This window comes from Neltuma alba, unplaced genomic scaffold, assembly GCF_004799145.2.
Source record: "Neltuma alba isolate B1F8T4 unplaced genomic scaffold, ASM479914v2 tig00012126_pilon, whole genome shotgun sequence".
Lineage (NCBI taxonomy): Eukaryota > Viridiplantae > Streptophyta > Magnoliopsida > Fabales > Fabaceae > Neltuma > Neltuma alba.
The window spans coordinates 90,799-104,113 of record NW_021636678.1 but is presented as its reverse complement, the minus strand read 5'-3'; the positions used below and the strand labels follow the sequence as shown (position 1 = coordinate 104,113).

Here is a 13,315-nt window from a genome sequence, read left to right as displayed (position 1 = left end):
GTTCTACGTAATAGAGTCTTATGCTGCTTATAATAAGGGATAGGAGGGAGTAGTAATTTTGGCATTTCCATTCAACCAAACCTTAATTGGTTATTAATGAAGCCATCAGTTTGGTTCAATTTGGATTAGTTTCTTGGATTGTACTAAAATTTAAATGAATTAATCTAATTATTAAAGAACTGACCCACCTGTGACTTGTTTGTTGTTTATCTTCCCTAGTTATAAATTTCATCCCTTTTTACAGTATCTCTGTGTGCACGTTTGGGATCACAAGGGATTCATAAAAGTGCTTATTCATATAATTCAAGATAAATTTTCTTTCACATACTTATTTCATATTTCTTAAATTACGATTGCAAAACTACTTTTAAGTGATTCTATGAACATTCCACACAGGCTCTCTGTTGATTTTGTACAAATTAAATCTTTGCCCTGCACATTAGAGTATTTCTAAATTTCCCTCGCTAGTCGCTACCATTATTATTCTATTAGCCAATTTAAATTAAGGAGCGACACATCAATGCAACATCATGTACTTGACAAGTAGCGTAATTATACAGGAATAATTCAGCGTGAGCAAAGCCAGCAAATTAAATGATGTTGCCACTTTTATATATTCTGAATCGATATTACGTAATTCCTTATGAGAAAAATTCTGACTTGGATCCCAAACGGACAGGTTGGCAGGTTGGTGTGGTTGTACGCCCTTCAAATAAGAATCCATTTTGTAAAAGATCTTGGCTTTCGTACTTTGCTAAGTCTTCCAACTTCTTTCAATAACCTATGTTGTGTTGAAAGGATATTAATATGATCCGATATAATTTTACCGTTCTTAATGCAGGATCAAATTTGCTAAAATATCAATCGCACCTTATTGATTTTGCTAGCTAAAGCATCAAACTGGACCATATGGATGGTCATTTTTGTCTGTTTCACTTGCATGCAATTAAGTTTGATCATTTTGGAAAAGAACAAGCATAAGATATATGCCTCCTAAAACGTTACCTACAGAAAATATTAGATCTTTTTTTTAAACTTCAAATGCAAAAGCATTTAGAATCAACCAGCTTAGGCCGATATCCGTGATAGGGGTTCTTATTTTTCATGTACATGATTGAGAATTTGATTCAGTATCGAATAAACATATTTTTTTTATTGGAAAAGATACTTATATTTTGTGTCTAGCAGTATTTTGAACATAATTACATTCAATAGAAAGACACGAGTCCTTAGAGAAATAAACCTAATTTTAGGAAGTTTATTCTTTATTTTTCATATCACAACAAAAAATTTTTTTTGATACAAAACAAAAACTAATTTCTTGTTGTTCGGAAGGGACACACATAATCCTTTAAAAAAAAAAAGGAGCAGCTATGATTAATAAGACTCCAAAAGAGATATAAATATATATATATATATATATCAGTATCAGTTTTGAAGGAAGAAAATTAAAGAAAAAGTTATTAAAAACATTATATAAAAATTATTATGTTTTTATTATTATTTGAAAGCATTTATATATTTTTATTATTATTTCAACATTAAAACCCGAATCTCAGTTCACATTTCACCTATTTGGTTTTTTGGGTCAAGATGTAAAAACACCCATAAACTTATACTAAAAATGCACCCATCGCTATAACTTTTTTTGATGTACAAAAATACCTATAAACTTATAAAATCATAACAAAAATGGCATCACCATTAAATTTGACTAACTACCGTTATTTTTTATAGTGGGACCCACACTAATATTATGAAAGTACCAAAATGTCACAAAATAAAAGACACAAAAAGACGAAGGTGCAAAAATACCTATAAACTTTTAGCCAAAGTGTACCAATACTATATGTTTTTTCATAAGTGTAAAATTACCAATAACTGTGCAAATAAATTAGTTCTTTCAGTTTTATAAAAAAAAAACTCTATTAAATTTTGTCATACTATTATAATACCAATGATTTTATGGTTAATATATATTGGTGCTCTAAATTCATCAAGTTTTAATTTAGTATCTTAAATATATAAAATATACTTTCAGTCACTAAATATTGACACCATTGCTTTCATGAACAAAAAATTCTAACTCCGTAAATTTAAACGGTGACTCTACAAAAGTACCCACAAACATACAAGTAATTTGATTATTTCATTTTTTTTAAAAATAAAGTATTATACTATTATACTTTTTAACTTCTGCATTTGTATCAAGTTTTAATTTAACCTCTTAAAATTATAAAGTTTATTTTTAGTCCATTAATATTTTTATGTATTGAAAGATGGGTTGTTGATATTAAAAACAGTCCCCATCTTTATTAGGTTTTATTAAATATTTTTAATTTAAAATTTAAAATTAATATCTTAATATTTAATTACAAAGTTACCATTTAAATTTCTTAAATCAACTTTTACTGTGAATGAAACTAACGGTGTTAACATTAAAAGACTTAAAAATACACTTTATGAGCTAGATTAAAACTTGATGTTAATTTAGCAGACCAAACACATATAAAACCATAAAATTATTATTATTATAATAATATAATAAAATTTAATAGAGTTTTTCTTTGCTAAAACTGAAAGAATTAATTTACTTGCATGATCATTTGTACTTTCGCATATGTGAAAAAAAAAAAAAAAGGTATTTCGTGCACTTTGACAATAAATTTATTGGTATTTTGCACCTTCGTCTTTTTTTGTTTTTCTGAGTTAAGAGTATTTTGATACTTTTATAATATTAGTGTGGGCTCCACTCTAAAAAGTAACAATCGTTAATCAAATTTACCTTCAATGTCATTTTTGCTATGATTTTGCAAGTTTAAGAGTATTTTTGCATTCCAGAAAAGGTTATAGCGGTGGACACACTTTAGGTATAAATTTATGGGTATTTTTATATCCTGATCCTTCTTTTTTTCCATCTCATTTTCTTTTTCCATGAACCGAAAGTCTTACACACACACAAAACAAGGCTTGCGGTCATGTACCAAAAAACAAAAAGCCTTGCGGCCGGGAACAAATTGACCTACAAGCATTGAAAGGTGATGATTTAGCGGGCCTTCAGCCCAACAAAATGTGATGATATCTTAGTGGGCCTGTTGGTTGGGTCAGGGTTATACATGTCTCCACAGAGCACAGGGTTTTAGCCTTCCTTGACCCGCGCAGCGATTAGGGTTTTGTCATTCGGGAAAATTGGTGGAAAACATCAGTGCCCGCACTCCAACCTGCAATCTTCATGGATAGTTCAGCTCTTGGGTCCGCTGAATTGCAACAATTTATCGCTGTAAGTCTTTGATTCGTCGTATTTCTTCCGTTCCTTGCTATGTGATTCTATGAAACTCTGAGCAAAGAAAGAGTAGAGCGAATGCTGAGAAATTTGATTTACACGAATAGTTTTCCGGGGTAGTTGCAGTTGCTGTTGTTCGTGGTAGATAGATATGATTTCGGTGAACCTTTTCCATTCCTATGCGCCTCTTTTTTGTTTTTCCCCCCCGGGTCTCTTGCTCAGATTGATGTGCATACCCCATGAATGTTGTAGTAGTTCCATGATTGTTAGATCATGCCGAGCTGGGGAGCCTAGTATGAGGAAACTTATTCGTTCCCGGAATCTGTGTGTTTTTATTTTTATGGATCGTTGATTATCAAGCGTGGAAGTATGGAACCTAGTCGTTTGCATTCTAAGTCATGAATAGTAGAAATGGGGCTGCCCCGTGGGTATAACAATGTCAGAGGTGAGAACTGTTTACAGAGGCAACATGGCGGCCCTGTAAATTTAGGCTCTCTCTTTGGGTCAAAACCAGTATCTTGCCTGCTTGTTCAGTTATTCAACCTGACGTGTACATACAAGTTTTATGGTTTTATTTGTTCAACCATTGAAAAGGCGAACTGAACTTGGTGAAAACTAAATTACATGTGATGATGTAATTTCTATTGATTAAAGAACCAAAAAAATAGATGCAATACAATTAGATAGTCTAAATTGTAACCTAGACTGCTACTTTTTGAGCCATCTTCCTGAATAACGATTTGCAGTTTCAACTATCCCTCACTGTTATTAAGATAAACTAGAATGTAATCCTCATGCTTTGCACGAAATCTGAGGTGAGTCGCATTATCCATAACTTATAAATTGACTGGTTTCTTATTAATCTTATTATATATTTATATATTGATGTTATTAAGATAAACTAGAGATTTTATGTTATATCATTGTTGTTGTTGTTGTTGATATATTGATACTATTTGTTGCTCCACCTTATCATAGGCACTGCCTCCTTGTATTAGGCATTCCTTTCTTACTGTGAATATGGTTGATACTTCTGCATAGTCTTTCTGTATGAGGAAGAAGATTTATCCTTGCTTGATTGAAAAGTAATATGATGTATTTGTTGCATTAACTCTGTTCTCCAATGCAGCAAGAAAAGGAAAGAGCGATGGTTAATGAAATGGTGGCCAAGCTGACTAGTGCTTGCTGGGATAAATGCATCACGGGCACCCCTGGAAGCAAGTTCAGTTCAAGTGAATCTACTTGTCTCTCAAATTGTGCACAGCGTTACATGGACTTGAGCATTCTTATCATGAAACGGTTTCAGAATATGCAATGAAGATCATGGGCCGCTGACGTGCTTTCTCAATCTATATGTCTATTTTTAAATACCTATTATGCTTGATCATAGATGTTACTCTTTACCAGTTTTTGGAATTAATTTCCATTTTGCTGAGACTATTACCTCGGGATATTCGGTTCTGGTATGTCTGTATCTTTCAAAATAACCCTTCTTAAATATGATGGGTAACTTACAGGCTTGGCTGCATCCTAGCTTTAATTCACCAATTTTGTGCATCTGAATCCGTAATATCTTAGTGATGAATCTGCAATTTACTCTGTTCAAAGGAATTAACTAACTTGCTCGTAGCACGTTTATGCGAGACAATTACTTAGGTCACGTTTGGTTTTGAGTCAGATCCCAACTCAAGGAGACAAAATGGGGATTCAGACCAAAAGAATATTTGGTTGCAAGTTGCCAAAAATGGCAGGAAGGAGCATTCCTTCCTTGGAACGATAATAAAAAGGGAAATTGCAATAAGATTTCGTCTATTAGAATTAAATACAAAAAGTCTCTTGAAATTATCAAATTATTTTAAAGTTTTAAAAGATTTTATTTGTTTAATTATCAAGTTTTTCTTATCTTTTTTCCCTCCTTAAAGTATGTGTTCACGATTGAAAATATAGCTGTTAACAATTTAAGATGTAGTAAATAACAACTCTTGCGACAAATATTGATAACTCATATATTAAATTTTTGTGATGTGTTGTCAAAATGTGTCGTTAATACCTGTTACGATAGTTGTTAATTGTTATATCTTAAGTTGTTAACGACTGTCTTTCAGTTGTTAATGTATATTTTAAAAAAGACAATTTGATAATTAAACAAATAAAATATCTTACAATGAGGTCTTTTGGGACTTAAAAATAATTTGATGATTTTAAGATTTTTTTTAATTTAAATCCTTTGGTCGGGATCTATTGTAATTTTGCCATGATAAAATGACGCAAGTCCGTGCCAGGTATTCGATATTGACCCATCTTCCTCCACCTCTCCATGTTTGGAAAATTGGTGATGGACGCAGGTTTTTTCTCAAGTGGGACGAAGCGCACTTTAAAACACTATTGTAGGCCGGATTCATTCCTAGGATTGGCAGGTAGGCTGGGTTGGGTTTGTCTCTGAATCGGTGCCCAGCCTGGACTTCTTTTCGCTGCCTATGTTGCAGCCCAGCCAGCTTGGGCTGGACTTGTTGACAAGTTGGTACCCGAAAAGTGGATGCAAATTACGAACAATAAAGAAATTAATTTCGTTTATGGATAAAATATCAATATATTCTTAAAAATAATATGATAAAAAAATAACATCCTTTAAAATTTTAAGAAAAAACTAATTTGGAGGTCCTTATAGTTTTCATCAATTTTAAATTAGGTCCTTCAGTTTTTTTTTTTTTAAATTGGGTCCTTCAACTTTTTCCTCTTAAATCCCTGGGTTCTTGTCGTTAAATAGTTATTAACACCGTTATGTATATCAACTATGCATTGGTATGAGATTAAAGACATGCTTCAATGAGACTAGAGTATAGAGATTGTTCTGATCAATAGAGACAAGAATGCTCAAACTGATAACTTGGCCAAATACGATCTAAGTTGTTCCTATGGGTTTCAGATAGTAAGGAACTCTCAGACATGCTCATGTTGGAGGTTAACACAGAATGGGTCTTTGTTTTGCCTTTGTTTCTTTTCGTTGTTGCCTTCCATGTATCCAAAAAATTGAATTAGTGATAGATGTTTGAAACATCTCTCTCTCCATTTAGCTTAACCTTGTCTTGAGCTTCTCACGGCTTGAGGCATTTCTTGTCCAAGTGACTCACAGTGAGTCACCCACAAGAGTTTGCTGAGAACACCTCCATCCTCTTTTAGGACTACACCTCAACCCTTCCACTCATGGTGGGACAAAAAAAAGACCTAACTCTGACGTATGTGAAATGAAAAAGTGACATATTGTTACATAGTTATTATCTATGCATGATATGTGAATTAGGAGAGCCTCCCCTGTTTTAGTAATGGAAAAACAGAGTAAATAGAACTACTCACTATCAACATGAGGCTACCACTAAAGATATGAATATTATTGCAATCTCCCACACCTTCAGGAATTAATTAATATTTCCTTGAATCTTCACTATATATGTAATATCATATGACCGCGGAATCTGTAATTTTCATTGAATTATTGATCTGCATATAGTGAGAAAATACTAAACGATGGATCTAAGCTTGCTTTTGATTTTCTAATAGCAATTATATATATATATAGCTCATGTAGGCTTCTTAACCTTTTTTTTTTATGATTTCCTTATAAAATTAGTAACACTCTTTTCTTGTGTGCATACTCTAATTAAGTTCGGCTATGAGTGGAAGTGTCGAGTTGCAGTTGCATGAATTGAAGAGGGGGGGTGTTGTTAGCAATCTCTTGGAGGTGATCGGTCGTTTGTTGCTTGGGCTGGATGGTGAGGGAGACCTTTCAGACGCCTATCACTTATTCATAGCCGAAATTTTTAACAGTTTTAATAATTATTTAATAGCAAGGACCAAAGGATTTAACGGAAAAAAGTTTAAGGACCCAATAAAAAGAAAAAAAAATGCATGAGGACCTAATTTAAAATGGATGAAAACTGCAAGGATCTCCAAATTAGTTTTCCCAAATTTTAAATAAAATTAATTAAAATATTTGAATAACGAAAAATCTTAATAATAGTTATAAAATTAATTTATTGTATGAGGCATATCATATAAAGTGATCCTATAAAATAATTGATATTTATCAAAATTATATTATATACAATCCAACTTATCTGGGTTCATCTGGCCAGCCGAGCTGTCATAAATCGGACTAGAAAGTCAGTTCCGGGGAAGGAAGATAATTGCACAAAATTGTGCTTTGGGTTTGGTGAATGAATTATTTGCTTGCTAAGTTCACGTTGGCAAGTGGTACCCAAGGAAGAAGAAATTGGTTGAAGGGCATTTTAGTTATCATTTTCATTTAATTAAATGCACAAGAATTAAACATTATTACTGTCATATTCTTTCTCGTACCATGCGAAACCAATTTCAACCTATTTCAATCCATTCTATTTCTTTCACTCTTGTCCACAATCAAACAAGTTCTTGAATCCTAGTTTTTATTATTTGGCTTTTGCCTTAAAAGTAAAGAAGTCGAGCGTGCATGTAAAATTGTAAATCACACATTATTATAAAGATATGTGCTGATTAGTTTTAATACTTCATGAGGAAAAGTGGTGGGGCCTTTTTGGTGGAGCTATTTAATTTACTGAACTTATTCGGGTTCATATTGGTATTTTAACCCATATTTAAATTTAAATGTAAACTCCCATACTCCTTAAAACTCTTAACAAATTAACCTAATTAACCTCAACCATGCTATAGTAATTAACTACTTTCCATTTTCCACCATCAAGTGGCTTTGAAGCCTGACTTCGGATGCCACTCATTTAAGTAATACCATTGTGTGGGTGACGGGGTAGCACGAGGAAATCAAAGCCAGCCTAATTTCATCTTACCCCAGAAAAATAAATAAAAGAAAAGAAAAGAAAAGAAAAGCAAGCATGATGGCAAATACGACAGAAAAAGAAGAGAAAGCAATGGAAATGAGAAAATGCAAAATGTGCATACAACTTTCCAACTATCACTTTCCGCAAATTCTACTTTTCTTCCTTTAATGTACACACATTCTACTTTGAACGACTCAAGAGATCACCACACATTAAATTCACAAAGTAACTATCATGTATATTATCAATAAAGCAGGATTCATTCACGTTTCAGATCTCACCAAAAGACAAATATTACTTCCCTGTCAAACCCAACCCAATCTATCTTTAATTCACCTTTTCTTTTCCTTTTGCCCTTTAGCTCTTTTATTCTTTTAATTTACATCAAGGAATTGTATCACTCTATATAGCCGCCCTTGTTGAGATCACTCCTCCGCCACCAGTGATCCCATTTGATCCCCCAACTTCAGGACTTACGTCCCACCTTCTGCTTCTTCTTTCCCATGTTGAGTGCTCAGCATATGAAGCATCTTGTCCTTTCCCCACTTCCGTAGGAAGATTCCTGCCTAAATCCTGGGACCTATCAGATAATTCACTATCAGTGACAAGTCCTTCATATTTGTTAGAGCCATCTTTGTATTCACTTTCTTCATTACCAGCCTCATTATTGTAATCCGGCCTTCCTGAGTCCAAGTGACCTGAAGGTTTTCTCATTATAGGGCTGACAGACCCAAGACCCATTCTTTTAGACGGAGCTGATGGCTCCTTGGGAACCTTAGACCTGAACTTGTTCTTGGATGGAGGAATGCTAGAGCAGAATACTTCCTTGAAGTTCCCAAGCATCCCTTTGTTATATGGGTTGTCTTGTCGATCATACCGGTATCTAAAATTCTCATACGTAGTCTACAAATAAAACAAAAAGGGGATTATCATTCACATGTCGGTGAACTAGAAATGGACATATAAAAGTGATAGTTGAAATAACATCATGTCAGTCATCATATACAACAACCTGGTGCCTACATGAAAATTTGCTTCATGTACTAAACTCCTAGGAGTAAAAAGTCACGTTTAAGATATCAAGAGAAAGGACTGTGAGTTGAATGAGCATCCAAACCTGGTTTGTGCTGATGAGATATGTATGGAAAACTGTGAGGCCGCCAACAAACCATATACAAATGAAAGTGTAGATTATTAGTGCAATGGAGGCAGGAGTTTTGATCATCGCTCTCCAAATTGACTTCTCCTCTGAATCCATGATCCTCTTGATGTAGACCCAGCAAAAGCCATGCACATATAAGCAAAGAAGAGTTGAAGAGAAGACAAACGTGTAGAAAAACCGGTAATTTCGCTGCAGTCAAGAAGCCAAAGAAAACTCACTTATCACCGTCATGATCATATCTACTATTACCAAAACAGTTTACTAACAGTGGCACGTCCTTGTGGTTATGCCACAGTAATTAATGGCGTGAAATCAGAAATAGCCAAAATTCCAATATGCATGTACAGAATTTCTATTTCCAGCAGAAGCAAGAGAAAAAAAGATATGTACTCAGAAAAATTATCAGCACACAAATACTAAGATTTCTAGTGGGCACAACGTATTCTTATATCTTTCGTATGCAGATGAACCTAAAGCCATTATGATAGACCATTCCTATCCCTGCTTCCACAGCAAATTTGATTATTTATGCAAATACTACTTAGGACTTTCTGTCGGAACACTTCAATATTTTGAAAGCACTTTGCCTTAACATCCCAATATATGGTCAACCAGAAACGCAGATTGACTATGTATCTTTTTGGCCAAAAGATTGCCTATATACTTAGCCTTTAATAGCACCTATACGTTTGAACACAGTTTGTATTTAAAATTTGAATATCTTGTTGAACTTTTTTATAGTTTGGGGCAAGAAGGGTGTTTTATTTAATAGTCCGTAGACATGGATTAGTAATAGTAAATACATGACAAGAGAAGAAGGGGGGAGGGGGACACAAAACCTTCTAAATGAAACTAACACGATAGGAGCAGTCCTCGGCAGTATTCTCTTAATAACAGCACTTTGAAATTTAGGACAGATTATATTTTAAAAAAATGGCTTACCAATCCGATACACTGACCCACCCAAGGGCAATGATGATCAAATCGCTCCACACAGTTATCACACACTGAACAATGCGAGCAACGGGGAGGTCTATACAGCTGGCAGGTATCACAATATTTGGTCCTCACAGGTCTACCATTAACAATGACATCCTTTGTCCTGGGCAAACGTCGCCTTGGAGACTGTCCATTGTTGATCATGTCACTAAAATCAGAATCATCTGGTTCAGGAGGATATGCATTGCGAGGTATTATGCCAGGATCCCTTCCTGATGTCAGCAGAAGGACAGTCAGAACCTGGGAACAAAGTTAAAGACTTGAGAGTACAGTACTGGATTAACTATAATGAACATATATGGGCAACTGTTGAAATCAATCTAAGGAAGCATCATTTTCTGTTCACTTGAATATGGAAAACAAAGAATAGAATTTATAAACGGTAAAAACCAATGATGCAGCAAAATTGATATTCCCAAAGAGGTACCAGAGCTACACAATGGAAATGATGACTTCAACAATAAAGCACCTCAACGTAATTCAAAACCCGGGTTTAAATTTAATTATTTTAATCTTAGATCAAATCTACATCAGAACCCTCCAATTTTTTTGCACTTCAAAGGGAACACGACTTCTCCTTCAATTCCCTAACTCTCTTATTCCCTCTTCAGCCAAGTCAACACTGGTTTCTGTTTCTCCAACTGACACATGGGTGAGAGCATGATTTTCAAGAGAACATTGACAAAGTTCATAGACACTGCTCAGAATCTTAGCAGTATCAAGGTATAATTTCTAACATTATTTACAGAAATCATCAGAACTCTGAGTGTTGATGATAGTTACTGAAATATTGCCGCATTCCCAATCTAAATATGGAATGCCTTTCAGCCATTCACTTACATGATTGTTTTAAAACTTCAATTGCAATCTCATCTCATCACCAAAGAAAGACAAAACAGAATAATTGCAAAAATGGCTCTGCTCCAATATCATGTGTACGTATCTAAGAACACAGTTATTGACACGATCACGGGAATAAATACTTCTTTCTACTTTTAACATTAAAGCTAACCCAACGCATGCAACTACTATACACGAAGGACAGCAACAGTCATTTATGTGTAAGAAGTCTGTAATAGAATGTAATATTGTTGGATGACAGCATTTATTGAGCATCTTATAACAAATTATGGTGCTACATAACTAAGCAAGGCTAGGTCACAGATAACTTACAAATATTGTGAGAACAATAACTATGACCATTATCAACACTCCCAAGTGATAAGAAAAATCATCTAACAGTTTTCTGGCTATGAAAGTGCAGAATACAGCAACAGGAGCAGCAACAAGGAATACTGTTAGAAATATAGATTTAGCATCAGGTCCAAATATCAGTCTTCCCTGAAGTAAAAATACCTGGAAATAAAACAAACAGTCATGGATTCAGAAGTGAAATTAGGAAGATCGCCAATGAAATAGACCAACTTCATGCATGCATAAAATAAATTAAAACGAACAGAGCACCCTGAAACAGCACTTATCTTACAGCCACACTATTTGTATACAATGTCCATTAATCAATATATCTTGCATAAATGGAATGAATGAGGGGGAAAAAAATTATCTCGCAGATTTATCAGTAAACTGATGAAATTAACTACATTGGTTGATTGTAATACAGTGTTAGAGTAAGATTGAATACATATAATTTTCTGTGGTGTGGTAATTATCATATCATCCATCTATGTTTCTTTCCCATCTCAAATGCCTATATTTGGTCTGATTGTAATGATCTTATCATATATTTACCTACATTTATAGAGCCATGTATGCTGATTCTATATAATATACTTGCCCTCCTATATGAATTTACTTTCAGTCAGTCCAGAATACTTGCAACTTTTCTCCTTAACATCATTACCCTTTTAGTGGAGGAGAACATCGAAATGCTTTATTTGCTACAGTATTTTGTTTTTGGAATAATAATCACAAATTAAGGGATCAATCACGGTCTCAGGATTAAGAAGCAGCGCAAACTGCTAGCTGGAAAGTAAACTACAAGCTGCTGCATTAGTTAGCAAGCTAAACGCTGCCTATTGTCGAATAATGCTAAATTCAACAGAGCCAATAGTCAGATAAATGAAAAAAAAAATTCAAATCTTTGTACCATGAACAAAACTAAATAAGCGGAGAAGAAAAATTTATTCCCCCGCATCAACAGAAAAACAGTATCACACAGTTAATGAGCAATAGGAAAATGGAGATCCTAAAGTAATCATGAACTCGGCACAAAAATGTCCACCCTTCCCTCTGCAGTATCGCATTCAAATACTCCATCAGCTTATCTAAGGAAGCGAGCAATACCAACCAGTGTCGGAGACAATGCAAGATTGAACTCAGGAAGCAAAAATCTTAGGTCAATATCATAAATTGACTAGCAGAGATAGACAGAGGGAGAAAAGGGGAAAACTTGATCATGAGGCATGAAATGCATATCTTACATTACTGCCCTTCCAGGTGCGGTAAGTTCTGACAAGCGAAGAAGCATGAATGTCGCCGGCATCGACCGGGTAAGAAACCGCCGCCGGCGGAGACTGCGCCGCGGACATTTTCTGTGGGTGAAGAACGCAGGAACAGTTGAAAATGGGAAGAGAGGACAAAATGATTTAAAATAAAAAAAAACAAGAGGGAAAAATTAATAACAAGAGGAGAAAGTCAAAGGGAAAGGCGGCTTTCCCATCTATTAATTTTTAAAATTTTAAATTTTTGGATTGGATGGGTGGGTTTGACCTTTCTCTGCTTGGGGGTATGACCAGCGATGTTTGGTTGTAAGCTGTTAGAGTGAGGCCCCACCACTGACGTGGCAGTCCCCTTCTGTTGTTCTGGTCAATCCCTGATTTCGGGCTGACCCACAAATATATAATTCCAAATCCGGGTACAGTGATTAAATTAAAAAGGTTATTTGTCGGAACTAATAAATTATGACATAATATAAGAGTTAGTTGACTATTTGAGTAAATTAAAAAAATTATATACGTTAGTTATTTGTAATGAATAGAAGTTATTTTTCTTAAATAATTTTTACTAATCAAGTATATT

General features: G+C 34.3%; 5 protein-coding genes across 5 annotated transcripts in view; 2 read left to right on the top strand and 3 right to left on the bottom strand.

Moving 5' to 3' along the window:
* Positions 1–6,017, bottom strand: part of LOC114723215 (ubiquitin-conjugating enzyme E2 27) — a 20,763-nt gene extending 14,746 nt beyond the window's left edge. Inside the window, exon 1 of the mRNA XM_028909386.1 lies at positions 6,012–6,017. The gene's annotated coding sequence lies outside the window, so the exon portion shown is untranslated. The remainder of the gene's footprint in view (positions 1–6,011) is intronic.
* The window catches only part of LOC114723214 (NAC domain-containing protein 83), a 20,355-nt gene extending 9,633 nt beyond the window's left edge, over positions 1–10,722 (bottom strand). The window contains exon 1 of the mRNA XM_028909381.1: positions 10,715–10,722. The gene's annotated coding sequence lies outside the window, so the exon portion shown is untranslated. The remainder of the gene's footprint in view (positions 1–10,714) is intronic.
* Positions 3,174–4,879, top strand: LOC114723217 (mitochondrial import inner membrane translocase subunit TIM8-like). The gene is made up of 2 exons (XM_028909387.1): positions 3,174–3,280; positions 4,413–4,879. Exons 1-2 carry the CDS (start codon positions 3,233–3,235, stop codon positions 4,599–4,601), a joined length of 237 nt encoding a protein of 78 aa, XP_028765220.1. The 5' UTR covers positions 3,174–3,232; the 3' UTR covers positions 4,602–4,879.
* On the bottom strand, positions 8,234–12,825 carry LOC114723221 (probable protein S-acyltransferase 7). Its single transcript, XM_028909390.1, has 5 exons — positions 12,718–12,825; positions 11,450–11,632; positions 10,220–10,516; positions 9,233–9,466; positions 8,234–9,018 (listed from the first exon to the last, which is right to left on the bottom strand). Exons 1-5 carry the CDS (start codon positions 12,823–12,825, stop codon positions 8,518–8,520), a joined length of 1,323 nt encoding a protein of 440 aa, XP_028765223.1. The 3' UTR covers positions 8,234–8,517.
* The window catches only part of LOC114723212 (bidirectional sugar transporter N3-like), a 20,200-nt gene continuing 17,917 nt past the window's right edge, over positions 11,033–13,315 (top strand). The window contains exon 1 of the mRNA XM_028909376.1: positions 11,033–11,044. The gene's annotated coding sequence lies outside the window, so the exon portion shown is untranslated. The remainder of the gene's footprint in view (positions 11,045–13,315) is intronic.

Bases quoted from the DNA above. Each gene is read 5' to 3' on its own strand.
- LOC114723221 (XM_028909390.1), bottom strand. From the start codon at position 12,825: ATGTCCGCGGCGCAGTCTCCGCCGGCGGCGGTTTCTTACCCGGTCGAT. The intron at 11,633-12,717 runs GTAAGATATGCA...TTTTATTTCCAG, and splicing joins GCACCTGGAAGGGCAGTAAT to GTATTTTTACTTCAGGGAAG. The intron at 10,517-11,449 runs GTAAGTTATCTG...CTTTGTTCCCAG, and splicing joins TTATTGTTCTCACAATATTT to GTTCTGACTGTCCTTCTGCT.
- LOC114723217 (XM_028909387.1), top strand. From the start codon at position 3,233: ATGGATAGTTCAGCTCTTGGGTCCGCTGAATTGCAACAATTTATCGCT. The intron at 3,281-4,412 runs GTAAGTCTTTGA...TCTCCAATGCAG, and splicing joins AATTGCAACAATTTATCGCT to CAAGAAAAGGAAAGAGCGAT.